The 19,974-nt window shown below is 36.2% G+C and overlaps 1 protein-coding gene across 1 annotated transcript in view; it reads left to right on the top strand.

Annotated features, from left to right (window-relative positions):
• The first annotated feature begins 7,751 nt into the window (after positions 1-7,751).
• Positions 7,752-19,974, top strand: part of LOC134678567 (homeobox protein B-H1-like) — a 30,438-nt gene continuing 18,215 nt past the window's right edge. Inside the window, exon 1 of the mRNA XM_063537188.1 lies at positions 7,752-8,119. Coding sequence (XP_063393258.1) covers positions 7,981-8,119 — 139 coding nt within the window. The 5' untranslated portion in view covers positions 7,752-7,980. The remainder of the gene's footprint in view (positions 8,120-19,974) is intronic.

Here is a 19,974-nt window from a genome sequence, read left to right as displayed (position 1 = left end):
ACGTCACAACAATTTAATTAGGATCTAGGTATTTATGGTTCGAAACATAATGGTATATGCTAATACCTCCAGTATATTTTATCTAAATTGCCACATTAAATTACATCATTTATAAATGGTAATAATAATATGTTAAAAATGTCATATCATAGAGACTTAATTATTCGTAGACCTTAAAGAAATGTAGTAATATGTACAACTTATTTGTCGAGTTGCTTTTTTAATAGCCGGGTCCCGGGTGAATATTATCGGCGGTTTCTACTTACGTTAATTTTAGGTTAATCATTTTCATGTCGATGCAAACTTCCTATACATATAATGTATAATGTTACTGATGGCTTTGTAAAATCTGGCTTAAAACCTGATTAGGTGATTTATTTGGACGGCAGCATAATCAGCCTTAGATTATTAAGAGCCAACAGGAGTGGTCATTTCTCCATACAAACGTACTCGACTGTTTCCTCCGTGGGTTTTGATGCTAGAGCAATGATTTTTTCAACACTGATTAATATTGTCAATATCTGTGTCGAAGCGTTTTGCTTTTTTTGATATTTTTGTTTTTTAAGGCGCTAGAGCCCATCAAAAATGGCCAAAATGGCCTCATTGACTATGCCGCAATGAGAGGCGTAGTATTCAAAACTGATATCAATTAGCCAAAAAAGCAAAACGGTCCGACACAGATCATTTCATAATCATTTAGATTTCAAAATTTGGTAACAATTAGTTAAGTTTTGGAGGATGGAAACAGTCGAGTAAGAAACCTCGGTTTTTGAGATTTTTAAGCAGGATTTTTCGCCTTGTCCTTATTGCACTAGTTTTAGGAGCCGCTTCCATTAGCGAGACGGGTATATTTACCTAAAATATTTAAAACTCAGCTTCTGTTTCGTCTTAAGTATGTTTGATTTAGACTTGATCTAGACTGAAACAAAAAATGTTTCAGTCTAGTTCAAACATACTTATTATGTTCATTTAATAAAAATAAACTATAAGTAATGTAGTTGAGTGTGTTTGTTGGCGGTACTTCGGCAGGGTGCGGGCTCATTGTGTCATCCGAGCTCATCGATTGTGTGGGAACCCAGAACCTTACGTTTGCTAATCGGGCATACGTCTTCATTAAAATATCAACCTAGATTATACCTTAGCTTATTAGTGAAAGTACTAATGGCTGCGAGAAACTAATCAACTGTGATATAATAATATCATAACAGCAAAATATGTTCAACTTACTAATACTGAAGAAACGAAAATACCTAGAAACAGAATGCCCGTACTGATAACAATTGCACCGGATGGTAAATATTATTATTGCTGACTTCCGATATTTCGGCTCTATAATGACTGTTTTTCTGACACAATTAAGTTAACATGAAAGGGCCTTACCCGCCGGAAAATATACCTCGCGGAACTAAATTTAATTAAGAATAATTCCATGAAAAGCGATAGCAAAAAGTGGCGCGATAACGAGAACCGAAACGCTCGATAAACGCTCTAGTTTGCTGAGTTACGTCCGGCTAAATATATTTATTATCATTTGGAATTATCATATTTGTAGTATAAATGGCGAATATTTCGCATAAAAGCCGGTATGATTAGAGTTTTTCAGTACTAAGTGGCCGCGAGAACCGTGAAATTACTGCGAGCGAACACGTAAACGTTGGCGTTTTTGCGCTATCGTCGCGCCCGTGGCTGACCGCCGCCGCGCTAGCTCGCTGATGCCGACAGGAGCCGCATCATTTGCCTGATTTGACTTCCATTGATCTAATTATTTCTTAAAGTCATATTATGGATTAGATGGTTCTTGTGATGCTGCAATCCGAAGGATGCGTATAGTTGGTCAAGCAAATCTTGTCAGTAGAAAATGGCGGCAAATTTGAAAAATGTAGGCGCGAAGGGATACCGTCTCATAGAAAATTTATTTTTCGCGCCTTTTTCTACTGAAAAGTTTTGCTTGACCATGACCATCTAAGTATATTTTATAACCGAATTACTACTCGTTTTAGGTATAGCGTGCCTAACAATCATATGATATGTATTCTCGTGGGTATCTATCAGATCTCTTTGTCTCCTTAGTTTTATGATTAGCTATGTTTTCTATATCCCACAGATACACACAACATCATTCATTCGTAATACATTCAATGAACCGCTCGCAAATATACACATCGCAACATTATTCTACGCGATTAAAGAGTCAACCGAGCGTGAAATGAAACTTCTACACAGCCCATACGGAATAGCAGAATCAGGCTTTTTCATCGAACTAGATATTTATACAACATAATGGTTCTATTGACCTAAGTAAGGTACTTTTTATTTGTGTTTAATAATGAGCATTAACGTATTATATCAACGTAATTAATGTTTGACAGAGTTATAGCCATAGGGAGCTTTTTGCTGGAGACGTGGCAAATAAAACGTAATTGCTGCAATTATTTTTTTACGACGATAATTAACAGTAGATAGATCAGTGAAGTGTTTTTGAAATATATTCGGTTGACAGGTCCAGTTCGGGTGCGTTTCGCTATATATAGTAGTATACCCTATAATGGACGTGGAACCAGTAATGGGACAAAAAAACATAATTCCTCTAAAATAAGTATCTAAAAGTAGTTTATAAACACTGGCTGTATATTATCATAAATAAGAGTCCTAGAGCTGTTTCAGTTTGAAGTTTCATTAAATTTGGTTGTTTTTTAAGAAATTGGCGCCAACCCAAAAGTTGTCGTGTCACTGAAAAAAATACCACTACGAATTCTTAACAACTTCGCTAAGAGAGGTGAGTTAATTTATTAAATTTTGATTAATTAATACTTGATGAAAACTAGAATGTGTTTTGTTAATTGCATTTACCATGAGATAAGGTATACAACACACTATGTTGCGACTCCACAGATGTAAAAAAAATAGTGGTATTTGGCTCAATCCCATTATAGGAGCTGTAAAACTGCGTGTCTCCTATGATGGGACAATTGACAGAATGATGCTTGCCATGCCATAATTTCATGTTTAAACAATACAAAAGTAAAATGTAGTTACGAAATATGTCAATCAGGAGGTATTCTCGGACTTCGGATAAATTAATATCGTTTTTCCAAACTATTATTTAACGTGCCCTGTTAGTTATTGTGGGTCCAATCTTGGTAGCTGAATTAACGTGAATGAATTTGAGCCACTTTTCGATTTCCGATTCAGTTGAAATTTTGTGTAAGTACGTAATTAAGTATGCAAATCGGATGATAATGCAATATTATGATTACATGGACCTGATCTGATGATGGAGACAGGAGGTGGCCATGGGAACTTTATCGCAATAAACCCTAACTAATTGTGTTTGGGTATTTTAGAATTGTCTCGATGGATCTAACACAATAATAATTGGCTGTGGAAAGAAAAATACATTCAGCGATAAAACCAAAAATTGATTTTTTTGCCGTAACTTATTCCCCATTTCAACATTTTATACTGATAGAGCAATGTCCATTATAGGGGGCCCATTACTGGATCCACGTCCATTACCGGGGGCCCATTACTGGAGCTTTGGTGTCCATGACTGGAGAAAAAAAGCATAGTTTTAATTTGTTAAATATGTGGAAACTAATTGCAGTATCTTTGATACAACACGCCTAAAACATGAAAGACGGATAGGACTTTCATGCGGTAGACCATTTACATGTAAAAGGGAAATATCATAAATACTTCAAATTTCCTCTTAAATGTCCCATGACTGGTGCTGTTACTATATAACAACTATGGATATATTGTTGGTCGATATAACGATCAAGGGATTTAATTTATAAAACATATACATACGAATTACATATTTTTATCAGATATATCACTCATACAGTATAACAGGTATTTGATATAATAACTTTCTGTCTAATGCCAAGGTACAGCACATACTTTATAATAAAAGGTTCGGTATAACATTAATTGGCTATTATGTTTACAGACATATTTTTGATATTGGAGTGTCGTATCAAGTATGGCATAGGTTAAAAAAATAGACAGAGGTTTCCTCATGTCTAGGAGGAGGTTGGGTTAGGTTAGGTTCGTTAGTTACCTTTTATCCGTCAGAGCAGAAAATGGGCTTCGTCGATTTGTCACCAAGTCTTACTTGCATGTTAAAACCTATAAAGTATGACAAATGATGATAGATGTTATGATTTCTAAATGTAAGCTCTCCGTATAAATTTCATTTTATGGATTGAGCCTAATATAATTTCACACACGATAAACTAATAAAGGTAAATTTTTCAGTCATTCACAAATGTTGGTAGATTAAATTTTAGGGACGACAGTTAGAAATTATGTCATTTATAACTTATATTGGGTACTCGTTATATTTCATTTATTTTATATTTACCCTTAACTATACCATATAAAATTATTCCTCTTGTTGGTATACACATGGTTGATTATATTACCTTAGTGTTATATCATTCAAAATTATACCATAAGTTGTTATATCGAATGAAAATAGATCATTTATTGTTATAGCGATCATTACACACCCGTCCAGTTCTGATTCAGAAATAAAATTGTCACCGTGCTACGGTAAGTACAGTACCAAAAATAAAATGACAAATACATAAATAAATAAGTACTATTTGTGTTACAGGATCCCACTAAAAACATGTAACATGCCAAGAATGGTTCGCTCTGTCAAAATCTTATCAGATCCCAATATAGGTAGAGTTTAGCTTCTAAGTGCCACTTGCACCATTTCACTAGCCCGGCGTTAGGGTATACCGTTAACCCAGTGTCAAATTGTACTGGTAACCATGGAATCTCCAGGTTTAACCGTTTAACCCCGGGTTAGTGAATGATGCAAGTGGCTCTAACTCTACGCGCCCTAACTTCACAAACTCTACGTAGGTACTAAATACTTGGCTTGGCCATTTTTACACGACTGCCCAAAAAAAGAGTGTATTGTTTTCAGCGTTCATGTTTGTTTATATTTATATATTAGGTATATATTTAAAGTACAAGAGCAATGTAATTGAAACTTTATGTCTAATAAGTCCACTATTGACATAATTAATGAGTTCAAAATCACGACGAAGCAAATAATAACTATTGTAAGGCATTTTTCATTTGGTTTTACCTCTGTATCTCAACCGAAGTCTCAAGTGTAACTAAATAAAGAGGCTGATTTGTAATTTGAGGTAAATCTTTAAAGAAATGATACAAGAGTTGATTTGCAAGAAACAAGACCCTATTAACTGGGACTTAAAAAATAAATGGTAGAGCTACGTGCCTACGTGTTAGGTATACTGTATACTACGCCCGTACTTTAGGAATACGTAAATATGACCAGCGCCCGTTGTCTTAGTTTTTTTATCATATTTATCAAGCAGGTAATAGGTTTTGTTTTTTTTTATACAATTTATGAAACAATGTATTATCAAAAATTTTAAATAGTCTCGTCTGTATTGAAAACAATTATTGAAGTGAGGTAAGACTAATCAGTTTAGTTTAGACCTTCTATTTTTGATTTAATGAAGATTATATGTCGTCGGGTGACAAGCAAAAGTCACTAACTAACACCATTGAAATTATTGGACAATAAACCGTGTTACAAGTGTAATAAAGTGCATTGTTACTTAAATTTTTTGATAGTACTTAGTGACTTTTACTTGTCACCCGACTATGTCAAGATTTACTGAGCATTCATTACAAGTTAATAAAAAAATACCACAGTTCATTTTTCGATTGCTAGTCTGTATGTGGGAGAAAAAATTTGAATAGCTTGATATCTTGGAATCTATTTAACTATTTTGGATACCCGGTTTTCATGATCTTATTTGTTTCAAATTAACTCTAGTATTTGCTATGACAAAACAGCTCGAATACAAATCCTCTTATCAGGTCAAATCAGCTTATCAGGTATATTTCAACCAATTTTTACACACCAATGCTAACTCATTACAAGGCGACGTGAAATATAGGAGAACACCGGGAAACTTGCCCAGGTTCGTCCCTGCCCTGCCCAGTCCGGGAGACTAACCATCGTATAAAAATACCAAAATTAAAATGCTTATTTTTTGCATGCTGGAGGATGGAGTGCTGATAAAATAAATATTTGGATAGTGACACTCATTACAAATAAATGGTTCAATTCTCCCAACTAGCCAAGTCTGCCGGAGACACCGTAAATAAGATACCAACCTGTAGTTAATGAAACATTATACCATCTAAATTAAGTTTTATAATCGGGATACAAACGGTCGATATGTATTATACAGAAAAATGTGACAAAAAATATAAGGTTGAATTTGTAGAACATCTATAGAATTCATAGAATACTTGTAATCTATTTTATAATTCGCATAATAATAGCATTTATGTTGGTTTTGCATAGGCGTCAGCTATTCCCTAGGGTGGCACCTACTCGAAGGGTGGCCGAAATCGGATTAATTGTAACGAACTTCTGTTTTTCAACGCACATGCAATGTATACAGGTCACCTGGCTAAAGGATAAGGAGTTGTAAATAGTAAATAAATAATAATTAATTCAGCTTGTATGTATACGTCCCACAGTCCTGAGCACAGGCCGCCGCTCTTGCACGAAAGGGCTTGAGATATAGTACCCAAGCTGGCCAAATGCCGGTTGGAAACTTCACATACAACTTTGAATTTCGTAATGGAGCTATGCAGGTTTCCTTCTCTCCAGGCGTGCCTATCATGTAGGGTGTTATGCTAGGCTATGCCAGTGCATTAGGTACGATTTAAACGACCAATTATTTTTTAAGTCATATACTCGTAATTATGATTTCGGATTATGTTAATAAATATTTGTTATTTAAACAAATATTGATAAATACAATTTTAATATGGGTCGCAGACCGAAAAATGGAAGCCATACCGAATTAACATAAATAGGCATCTTTGTTTGTTTTTGGAAAGTGATTATCTTGGGAGGAAGGAAAAATTACACTTAAAGACATTTGAAGGCCTTGGTCTCTCGTTGACGCTGTACCTACCTATTATTTACATATGCAGTGTTCAGCGTCATGTTGATAAGAACCTATTACTGAATGTCCACTTATCTCTACATATTTTCTAAAAGTTGTAGAGCTTAATTGTGCGATTAAGTCATGTATTACTATGTAATAAATCTGTAAGGTTGTATGGTACCTACACATTTCGCCAGATAAAATGACTGATTCGTCTGGGTACGGCCAGTCATATTTAGAATAACTGATATCAACCAAATTGATAGATACAAACTGTCCATGTAGCGCTACGCCATCCTCAATTTGGCGCGTGAACCAATTACGAGTTGACAGTGTCGCCAACTTTCAGTAAAACACCGCAATAAAGTGCGATATCCCGCTGCGAGAACGCTTTATTTTCCTATAAAAGCGTTTTATCCACGTATAAAAGCTTAAATCCGCGCGGAGCTTTCTCCGGGCAAAAAGAGTATTAGGGCGCTCGGAGCAACATGGCAGCGGCACGCCCATTGCGGGGCGAGGCGAGCCACGCGGCGCGTCATTGGCGGGCGCCGCCTCCGGGCCGCCCGCCGCGCCCGCGCCGCCGGCTGGCCGCTGCGCGCCCAGCTCGCAGTCACACCGACCCGAGCCGCGCGACCCGACGTGCAGCGTGCATCGCCTCTCGTACTCTCCGCGCGACTTTCGGACTAACACTCAAACTAGTGAACTCTAACTGTCAGTGAAGTGATACTAATATAAACAATACTTAAAAGAGTGCGAGCCATCGCACACAAGAAGCCGAGGAACTTACACTTTGAAAGTGCAGCGATAGGGCAGGCTTTACAACGGCGCGTGCGGCGATGCGAATGCGGAAGTGGCATTGTACCGTTTAGCACTCAGTGCGCTAATTTTGTGACTGTTCCCGAGCTATGTGGGTGCGGTGACGGGGCTGCACCAGCTTGGTCCGGAGGGTCCGCGTGCGCTGGATGCGGTAAGGGGCGCGGCGGGCGACGCGAGCCCCGCCGGTGCCGGCGGCGCCGTGGCGATGACGGTGCAGCGCGACGAGCGCGAGGCGCGCGCGCCGCGCACCAGGTTTATGATCACGGACATCCTGGACGCGGCCCCGCGTGACCTCAGCGCGCACCGGGACTCCGACTCCGACCGATCAGCCACCGACTCACCAGGTCAGTACTCACACAATGCACCACTCCATTTACCTCTTTTTCCATACCAAGCCAATCAGAAATCGTATGGTACTTCCATCAGGTAGACGGTCCGTATAGGTGCACTCGGTAGCATTTCAAAACAGTCCATAATAAAGCCGGTGGCAAACAATATCCAAATAGAAAACCTACGATCTTCCAAAAATACGTGACGAACATTGAAAAAGCCATTACCTATCATTATTAGCCTCGTAGACCGGGCGTAGCTGTCGATGTCGTAGCGACCAGCAAAAGAGTTCAACGGAACAATAAATCGTACCTACATATATTAAAAACTCTACCAACGGATTTCCGGAAAAACGATACACCATATCAAAAGGTTAAACATTAGACCAAAAATGATGAGAAAATGTATAAAATTACTTTATGCGTAATTAGATAGGTATTCATTAACGAATGTTGAACAGGAAAAAAATTATATACTTTTTCAGCTATGTCCGGAAGTTCCTAATCAATTGTGTGTAATGTAATGTAAGCTCTGCCTGCCATGCGAAGGGTCAATTTATATCTCTAATTCTTGTTACCCAGGGACGTGTCGAAAAATTTAATCATTTTAATTAAGTATTTGATTTATACGTGGGCCATTCTGAAAGTTTCTGGATTCTGATATATGAGACGACTTATTTTTTTAATGTGGCCAGTCCAGGAATTTTTAGTATGACCTAAGTATGTTCGAAGAAAAGTTACCTTTATTCCGGGTAGTCTACAGGCTCAGCAGTTAGTTATCGGGCCCAATTAGTCGTAACTGACTGCTAGAGCCGTCCCTGAGTGTCAAGAATCTGTCTGTGCTGTGTAACACTTTCTGTCACTAACTTTGCCAGGCTCTAGGTTCAACAGGACGGCGGCGGCTCCGGCGATAGACAGGTGACCAAACATTACTTACAGCTTACAGTTGGATTACACTATTCAAAATAATTTGGTATAAATATTTATCCTACTAGGATAGCAACAAGTACTTATCTCAATTTTGACGCGTTAAGAGACCGACGTGGTTACATGTAGGTAGGTACCTATAAATAATGAACAGGATACACTTTAACTACTTTATGAATAATAACTATTTATACTGATTCTCAAAGGGGTATAAATTTAGGAAAGATCTGTTTTAAACTATTTTGAAAATGTTACCGAAAATGTGAAATCATGTCACACATATTCACGTATATATAAATAATTGCACTTTGCGGCATTGTGCATTCCATGTTTTTTTGCAGTCGGGTTACTTTAGGTAGTTATTAACCTCTTATTTGAATTTTCCGATAATTCCGTATTTATGTTGGAAATAATTACATTTGTTGTGGATGTAAAGTATGTGAAATTCTAACACTTTACATTGATGACAGGGGATAAAAACAATGAAACACGCCTAAGCTATTTAACCCTTAAATGCATGGTGTACGATGCAGCGTACAGTCACCTGCAATAATATGTTACACATTGAAGGCCGCAAAAATATGTGACACGCTCTTATGCCTCTACAAATAAGATTGTGTCAGATATTTTTGCGGCCTTCGTTGTGTAACATATTATTGCAGGTGACCGTACATTACAAAAATATCTAATTTTATACATAATTAATTAGATAAAATCTATTTATTCCTTTATATTATTTCAATAGTAAAACCAATCCGTTTTCCGATTTTTTACTTAAATTAACGCAATATTTTAAGTTATAAAAATTACATTCGTTTTAAGACGAAATGTCGGAAAATTTTTAAATATCCAGAGTTTGATGATTTTTAGTATGTGATTTTGGACGTTTTTCTTGGGGTTTGTAATTATTTTATATTTAATAACTTTATCATATGTGTATCTAAAATAGTGATCTTTCTGATGGTAGTAAGATTTTTCATATATCTCTTCCTGATAATTATATATTTACATAAATATGATTTAGCCTATGTAACTTCTAGTACTGATTTCGCAGTGAAAATCGATGTTATAACTTTTTTACCATTTTTCCCATAATCAGCAAATAATTACGTAACACATATATTATTTTCGGGCAAAAAGAAAAAATCATGCATTTAAGGGTTAAACATAAAATTATTAAAAAGTATATTTGACTTGCCTCAGACTATAACTGTTAAAATATGTAATAACGTATGACTTAGGTAAATCATATACCTACCTCTAAATAATTTTGTTCTAAATAGAAATCTACTAAAAAGAATGAACGCCTAACAGTTAGAAACGTGCTTCATGATAGTTATTAGTTACTCGTGGTTAGGTATTCATACTCGTACACGTTTGACAACCTAGTCAACAATTCAGTGATAGATTGTTTGTCACTACCCGTAATTTTGACATTTCTGTTTATTAGAAAGAGACAAAACAGAGACTTGCTAAGTTTTATGAGATTTATGAATAAGGGGCTTAATAATGTTAATATGTAATTATAATTGCTTTAACAGCGTCGGGTTTGTTGGTATACTTACGTAAAAAGTAAATACGAGTATAGTCTGTGCGGAAAGAGATGAGTCGTGGAATGTATGGGGCTCAATACATTCCACGACTCTTCTCTTTCCGAACAGACTATATATCATAAGTAAACGTGTTTTAAATAGTACTTAATTTACCTATAATCTTAATAACTTACTTAACCACTAAACAACAGTCACAATATTTATATAGATACTCGTGATTGATGATTTATGTGACTGTTCCTCGCTTAAATCCAAGTCGTACCTATAGCGATAAGATCTAGGAGCAGGTGTATACATACTTAGTAGCAATACGGACAATTAGCCTTATTCTAGCAGTAACATTTTAATTCAAACTATTAAATTATATGTAGTAATCTTCGAATATCTAAACTTTGGTATAGTGGTTTCACATGCCACCTACAACTTAATTTAATATGTAGTATTTATTAATATAATATAGGGATATAGATCCAACACGTAGAGGCCCTTTAGAGAGCTTTAATGTCGTGTAGAAATTTATTACTCTATTATTATTATGTAAATATTTGTAAAATACGTAAGTTAAAGGAATAAAATAAATGTAAGTGTATCTAGTACCTCTTAAGAAAAAAACTTTATTTGTGTTTGTAACCCATTAAGTACAGATGTGCAAGTAGCGGTAACTGGAAAAGTTTTCAGAAAATTTAAGATAATTTCCAATACAAAAATAAGAGAAGTTTCCGATTTTTTGCCATGTGGAAATTTAGCAATTTTGGAAACTTTCCGACGGCACGTCAGTACTGTCAGTAGGTATAGGTACCCTTAAGGTTTTAACTTAACTCTTGAACTATAAAATTGCATAAATAATAAAAATCCAACACAAAAGTATACTTAGGTAATAAATTAAAGTCACGCAAGACGCTTATGCTTGTTCGAATTAGATGCCTTATCTCTCACGGTTATCTCGAGATTATATCGCTGAGTGCATTAAGCATCGACGAATTTAACAATTATTACATGGAACATTTACAGATGTCCGTGCAAGTTTATTAATTGATGGAAACGTTTGTAAATATTGAAGTCATATATCTAGGCTACGTTTATTATAGCACCTTTATAGGAAAATCTTTCAGCCATTAATGATATGATGATTTAATGATAGCAAAATAAAATAGTTTATGTGTAGGAAACATTAAAGGGTGGTAGAATCTAACATAAGGACTGTTCATTTTATTAAGCGGACACACAAAAAAGTATAAATTACATTTTTCTAATTCTGGAATCGCTTTATTTAGATAAATATAATAAAAACGGAAACCAACGCAAAACATTTTAATGTAAATATAGTATAATATAATAACTTGGGTAAGATTTTCGTACTTTTACACGGTTGCGCCGTTCAAGTGCCTGCACATCAATTTTTGACACTTTTTGACAAGTTGTAAACAACATTCGTTTGAATTCTTTCAATGTTTTAGCTTCTCATCTACCCTTTTTTAAGCGCATCTTCACATTGGTCTAGTGCCACTCGATGGAGTGGAGCTCCGGGCAATTAGATGAGTTGACTTGTTTTTGAACGAAATCAATGTTTTTCAAATTCAGTAGCTTCACTTTCTGACCAGCATAGTGGGCACTTGCCAAATCAGGCCGAAATGAAGAGGTGACATTATGCGTCTGATAGACGGAAAGTACTCGTTATTAGATGCATTATTTTCTTATATTTTAATCTGTGCCTACTCTAACGCCTGCTGTCTTAGGAATTTCGCGAACCGATAAGTAATTTATTGATTTTAACAGCCGCATGACAATACTTTTGTTTCTGGATTGGCCGGGCCGCTTCTGTGCCGGGATTTTGTAAAATCTTCAAGCATATGATGCTCTCCAAATGTTTTAATTATTTTATTCACGTTTAACTTGGAAAATTTGTACATATTTACGATTTTTCGCAGTGAATACTAGCCTGTGCATATTAATTGCAGAACTAACTTGCTATGTTCCAAATTTGTTCGGTCCTTCGGGAAAAAAATTTGACTATTATGGGAACAAATATGTAGCAATTGATAAATAAGGGATTGTTGATTATATTGTTATGAGCTGTACGTCAATTGATTTTAAATTCGCCGATTAAAAGAGGTGTAAGAGTGTCCGCTTAGTAAACTGAACAGTCCTTAGTTACATTGTGTTACAGGTATGATTTTTATATTTTAAGTTTTTTGTGATAAAATATCATGTGTACACCTAATAAAAATGAACAATATTATAATATTGATTTAGAAAGAAAAGTAAACACTAAGATAGTCAATTTTATGCACATAATAAATCATTCGCCTCGTTTACTTTGTCTTTTAATTTATTCATAAACCGTCATTGGTTACTAAACACGAGTTGTAAAACATAAAAAGTGCATTAAAGCCGAATGCCTCGCGTCGGCCTGGCGGCGGCGTCGGCGCGCCCGATACGAGAAGGATTTTGTCGCCCCAGCCGCGACCGCTGTGACCGATCGTTGTTCAATAGTTATTATAGGTAACTCTGACCATTTATACAGCTATTCAAGCGCGGTATTGTACTTAATTGTAGAATCAAACATTTTTAATTTGGAGCACACTCTACCTTTTAAATATAAATAATAAATTTTACCCGTAAGTTTCCATAATAACTAGGTACCTACCAAGTATTGTGATTCGTTTTAGGTGTATTTAAATCAATAAAAGGGCTAAACGAACATTCTTAGTAAAATTTTGCAAGTTATGGAATAGGTACCCAACGTCATAAATGCATATCTGATCAACTGCCCTATTTGGAGTTAGTAACTAAGGAAACACGCATATTGGAGTGCCTGACTTGCGCCGGTATCAAAATGCATGCACAGTGCACAGTGCACACCCCATTACTTACCGCTTGCGTACCAAGGTATAAATAAGTTGTAGATGAAACTTTCTTTTAGGTATTTCCTTTTATTATCTAAACCTCGCCATGTAATCTTAACATCGTTACAGTTCCTCATTAAATTTAATTCGGTTGAGCCCCGTACTAATTAGTCAGTAGATGTACAATATAATGACTCGTTACCAGAATATGTTAAAATGCATTTTTTGTATTGTTCAAGTAGCGAAACAACAGGTGGACGTTGATAAACGGTCACCGCGGCTCTTAGCATAAACAACGCATTCATTTGCGGAAACATTAAAATCGTTTAAAACAACGTTTAAGCCATTAGACGCATTCGATAATTGACTGCCCCTTCCAGATAACCGGAAGAACACACGACGAAAGATTCGTATTATGAGTGCCTTCAGTGATAAATTCCAAAAAATGCTCTTCGATCGTCGTAAAAGTGAATTAACAAATTTAGATAAGGCTTTACAAATGTTTGAGTTTCGATCGCATTACCCGTCGACGATTTAATAGACAAGCCGATAAAGCCGAGGCGTTAAATAAATTAAATAATAAAACGTATAATGGGCCCGATAAATACAACCCGTTCGTACCTCGCTCTCGAGATAAGTAAGCCCTTATAAAACGGACCAAATTAATCCCGGCTGAAAGGGCACTCCACGTCACAAGGGAAAAAAAACTGACGTCATAATCAGCTTTTTGTCAAATGTCAAGCTACGATTGCTTTTTAAAATTTTAAATAGCTCCCCGAAATTCCAAATATCCGCACCATACTGGGCGACGTACAGTCACGCGCAGTCGGTGCCGCCGGCCCGGGCTTCATACGAAAGTGCAACTCGTAAGTTGTCTTAAGCGAGGACACCCCAGCTATTATTTTCTTTACAATATACGTTATCTCATGAATTTACCTCCCAATTACTGACTTTAACATCCGCTGGCAGCAATTAAACGTCTCATGCAACTGTAAATACTAAAACTTCTCGCCGTCGTAATTTAAAAACCCACTTACCAAGAATGTGAAAAACACAACGTTTAGAGCAATTAGCGCTCATACAACTCCCGCTGACAATTTAACTAATTAATCTATGGTTAATACTAAGGTCTACGGCCCGTCTGTCTCAATAACTATTGTGCCAGTGACACTCTTAAAATAAGAGGAAGATTTCCGTAATTCAAGAATGCCTACGTACCTCGTTAACCTTGATATTACTCTTCAATAGGTGTTATCGCACTCATTGTCCAAGTAGAGTTTATTGCGGAAGTGTGGTTATAATTTGACTTTAAGGGTTGGTGTGGTCATAATCAGTAGGTACACCTTCATTTTGTAAAATTAATATTACAACTTAGTTTTGGCATCGGTTGTACTTGTTTATCCTCGGCCACCGCCCGTTACTTGAAATATCAAACCTAACCTCAAATGCACGTCAGCGCTTCGCTAAGCAGCTTAGCCTACCCCGTCGTCGCTTAAACTACAAAACTAAACCTTATGCCGCTACAAATGAATATCAAATCAGCGCATGATGACTTCGAATGGTGACTTTTAGCATAATCGTAAAGGCGAGATGAAGGTAACGATTCTTTCATCGCTTTAAGTTGATAACATCAAAACTTTTTATTGTGACAATAAATAGATATCATTGATATAAATAGGGCCAGTTTGGATCCCCTTATAATACTATTCGCGGCTTTACGTCGCGTTTGACAGGAGATGCGAGGTGTGAAATCGAGTCCGGTTTAAAATAAGTAGGTAGGCATAAAAGTTGTCTCGAGATTTCTCGGGGAGCTTTTTTTCGTTGAGGATTATTTCCAGTTTGTTTAGTTGGACTAATGTTGGAAATGTCAGCCGAATAAGCCGTTAATTTAATCCTAAAGCGTATGGGAAATATTGACTTAATATACCTATATTTTATTAATAAACAATGCATTTAATTGTTTTCTTTTATTACTTAGTTCAATATCCATATTTAGGTAGGTATTACATGAAATAACTTTAATTGATAGGAACAAATTTATTATGTACCTACTACGAATACCTATTACTTATTATAAGTATAAATTTAAACAGATAACTAGCATTATTTATTATCAATTGATAATGGTAAGAGGATGTTATTCCAATTATGTATACTTCTTGCCAACTTCAGTGGAAATGTCCATTCGCTTCGAAGTATCGGAAAATGCATAATTTTTCATCCGATTTCACATCGATTTATATCAAAACATTCCGGAGAGCTGTGTCCTTTGACGACTGTTTACTTTTCATTGCGCACATTTATTTCCATGAGACTAGTTATACATATGCAAAGTTAAGTATTATAAGTGCGTATTATTTTTTATTGGAACCCTTTTTTATTTAAATCCTTATTTTAAACGTTAAATTCTATGACATTATGACTTATGACGTTCGAATAACACTTGCTCCGTCTGGGCTATCAAATTAGCTTGCTGCCAACTTAGCTTGGTCTCACTCTACTACATTTAATTTTACAGCGTTTTGGCGCCCCTAGCTTTAGTGCTATATAATTATATCTGAATAAATATCTACTCATGTAGGTACTGAATAATAGTATGTACTGGACGATTTGGCTACTAAGTTGTGGTAATAGATGAATGAATAACGAAACTAACCCAATAGGTAGGAAGGTGTAGCATTATTTTTTTACATAGGCCACAAGTAGGTAGGTATCGTGGCTTTTACTACCACTAAATGGGACGATCACCAGACCGAAAAAGAGAGGTCTAGGTAAAGTTTTAAAAATACGAATACAGAATTAAAACAAATAAAGTGATGTGGGAGCAGGGGTACCTATTCGAATGAATCGAGGATTGGCAAGGCAAGTGTTCCCACCGCATGCCGACCACAAGCGAGCATCGTTTCATACAATCCAGTTATGCTATTACGTCGCGAGATCGGTATACTATCGCAGCGTCTTACGTAGGCGAACAAGACGCGAACGCGAAGAAAAGCGGTGCAGCGTGGCGCCGAAGAAACAATGCTTTTCTGAATAGAAGTGACCTACGTGACGTGAGCGATTTTTTTGCGAACGAGAAGCGGCGCGGCGCGCTCAATCGGATTGATTTTTAGACGCAAACGCGACGCGGCTAAAAGCGTGGCATATGTAGAATTACCGCATTTGATTTGATTAGTCGACCCACATTTGATTTCGTAATAGGATTTCTCGTAATCTATAGGCAAACACTATTTACAGCAATATTTTTTTAACTCCAGAGAAATTGATCTCTTTATTATTATTATTTTACTTCCTTGTTAGATATTTGATATTATTTATATTTTACACGCAACAATTGCTGTAGCACACAATACAAAAATTGAATTAATTAAATAGGAATAAAGTCGATATCTTTCTAGCATTCAACCATAGAACCTTTCAAATCCCACTGCTGCGTTATTGGATCCGCGCGCATCGCGGCGGGCGTTTCGCCTTTGCGTCGCGATCGCTCGCCTAGAACACTTTAAGATGGACGTAGGACGCGGCCTATGCGTGATTGGAGATCACCCGTAGAACAGCGGTTATAATATCCATAAGGTCGCCGGGCCTTTGCGAACGGGGCCATAAATATATCGGGCCCGACCCGATGACTCTTGCAAAGTTCGTGATCCGACGGCGAGGCTGAGTTTTCCGTTTTACAATATTTGAAGTCACGGGGCCCGTTCGCAATGCCCGGCGACCGTGTAGGTCTAATAACTCCTTATACTGCGATTCACCGGAGGCAAAGGTTCGGTGAACGATGGGAGCCTGCGCCCGCGCACCGCGATCACACGTTCGCCATTACAGATCAATTAATTTCTTGCATCGTCGCTCTCACTCGCAGCTATGATTAAGCGAATTGTATAAACGGCAACACGATTACCTGAACTAGTAGCTGCCGGGTTATGTTTAATTGCAATTAAATTTAGCCTATTAAATGCAACTGTTTTTTTCTTGTTTCGTAATATAAAAGTTTACAAACGGCGATATGAATATGAAAAGTGAAGACCTAAATAGGTGCAAGCCGTCCAAATAATGTCAAAAATGTATAAATAGCATTGCTATTTGCTGTCCGTTAAAATTAGATTTTTCCGCGGTCCGAACTGATTTGTCCGTTTTGTTAAATGATTACCTACACTGAATTACTATTATTTATGGTGTTCGTTTTGTATTTAGGTAAGGCACCTAATGCACGTGTTGCAATAAGTAGATCGAGTTATATGAAATAAATTCAATGTTCACTTGAAAAGAGGAAATGTGAGGAGTAAATAGTACCTACTAAAAACAATAAATAAGTCGCCACCTAAGTAGCTACATATTAACTCGATTTAAATGTTTTAGCCCATGGATAAACCGTAGATACGTATATTAAATATATTCCTACATATTTATGTAGTTCCTCCTACTTCATAATTGATATATTAATAGGATGCAAATCAGTAAGTACCTTCCATTCGTGCATAGAATAAATAAAGTACCTATATACTCCAGACAGTACGGCCTTCTTGAACACCTCGCCTTATAAGTTCCTTTCTCTTTCTAACAGAAATCAACCTCGGCCCAGCCACAATTAAAATGTAATTAGATCAACCCACACCCACAACTAATTACCACCGATCAACTAAGAATGTCCTTAGGTATCTGTGCGTTTAGCTATTTCATACGTAGTATTTGTATAGGTACGCGTCGAGATCATAATCATTTTTACAAGCCAACATTCAAAAAATACATTTAGGTACACCACGTTATTTCAGTATTTGTGAACTCGACCGTACAATGCAAAGCATGACTATTATTTGATGTAGAGGGTGGAATTGAATGTTATACCCAGCCACAAAAATTGCTGAACTGCCGTAGCCTTAGCAGACTTAGGGACATTTTAGGACAAAGAATAATAGTTTTTAATAAAAGTTAACGATGATAAAAATATAGCCGAAAGAAATGTTTGCATAACAGTAACATTAGTAGATTGTTAACCACGGGATGAAATGGTGCCTTTCACCCGAGTTAAACACTTTACTTTCCATTTCGACTAGGTAAGAGGAAAGTAAAATACATATGTATGCATTAAAAAAAACACTGCTAATGAGGGTACTTTCAATTAACAATGTAGGTAAAAATATAGTTATTTATGGAATGGGGTCTTAATTATCACATGGAAATTGTACAACAAATACAAATAAAATATTAACATAAAAAATTAAATAAAATTTTTCGCTTATAAAAAATAAAAGAACATAACATAATGTACTTAGAAAGTACAATCTAGAACAGAAATGTGTCATTTTTTGCACACTTTTTTATGAAATAGAGTGTTTAACTCGGGTGAAAGGCACCATTTCAGTGTCGGAATATATATAGGTTAAACCACCGCAATCGCATCGCAGTTTCTGGAGGATGCAAATCATTCCAGCACTTCGTAGCCTGGAACGAAAGTAGCGCATTTAAGGCGCCCAGGAGAAGATATTTCTATGAAAGGTTTATGATAAAAAATCACCAAAGTACCTGTTATATTCTAAGTAGGTACTAATATTTACAGGAAAATCTTTACGTCAACGTCAAACAAACAATGGGCTGATGTTGGGTTATGAAAATATTGACAGTACAATTCAGAAATCTAAACGTGTTTCTTTAATATATTCCATTAAACATAGCCAAATAGAACAAGCTCAGGCTTTATTGCACTAAAGTGGATATTCAATCAACAGATTATATGTATTATGCAAATCGGCTAGGAGGCTTGTCCTCTACGTAGACAGTCGCACAGACGGCCGCCACGTATCTATTATTTTAATTACAAGTAATTGAGTCACGGTCATACACATGTAAACGCATTCACCTGTCCTTTAACATGGCATGTAAAATATATATTTACTTTAAACAATTGGACGAAACAACTGTATGTAAGCAAATAATTAATTGCTATGGTAAAAAATAATGATGGAATTACTTAGTATACATTTAGATTTTTTATCAATTCTAGATCATAAATAGTTGATTCATGCAGTTTGAAACATTCTGTTTTTAGACGTTCAACGTTTCAGTACCGAAAACAAACATAGTACCTAATACCACTTATGTGTAAGTACCTAACTACTCGTCTTTTCGGACCCGCGCTTTTGCTAAAGCATCTCCACACTCTGTAGGTTAGTAATCGATACGGCGGCCGCTTCAACATTCGCTTCACGACCGACGATCTGTGAATCGGTATATTTAACTTTTCGGATTTAAGAGAATTCTCGATTGTTTACCTATTCATATCTAATGAAAATAGTCACAATAAAATTCAATCAATAGACTATTTTCTAATCTAAGTCAACAGAGTAAGATTTGCAAATATATATTTGAAGACAACATAACCTACCTATTTAAGCTCGATATATTGTTATCCTTATTATTAATGTAAGACCAATTCCAATTACTATTGAATTAGATAATTTTACTTTTGGACTTTGTTACTTACCTTCATTTTATTATTCGTAACCTGCGTAAGTTAGTACGAGTATACATAAGTGGTGGCAGGTAG

The sequence above is a fragment of the Cydia fagiglandana genome, chromosome Z (assembly GCF_963556715.1).
Source record: "Cydia fagiglandana chromosome Z, ilCydFagi1.1, whole genome shotgun sequence".
Lineage (NCBI taxonomy): Eukaryota > Metazoa > Arthropoda > Insecta > Lepidoptera > Tortricidae > Cydia > Cydia fagiglandana.
Note: the sequence above shows the minus strand (reverse complement) of the source record. Positions and strands in the feature narration are given on the sequence as shown.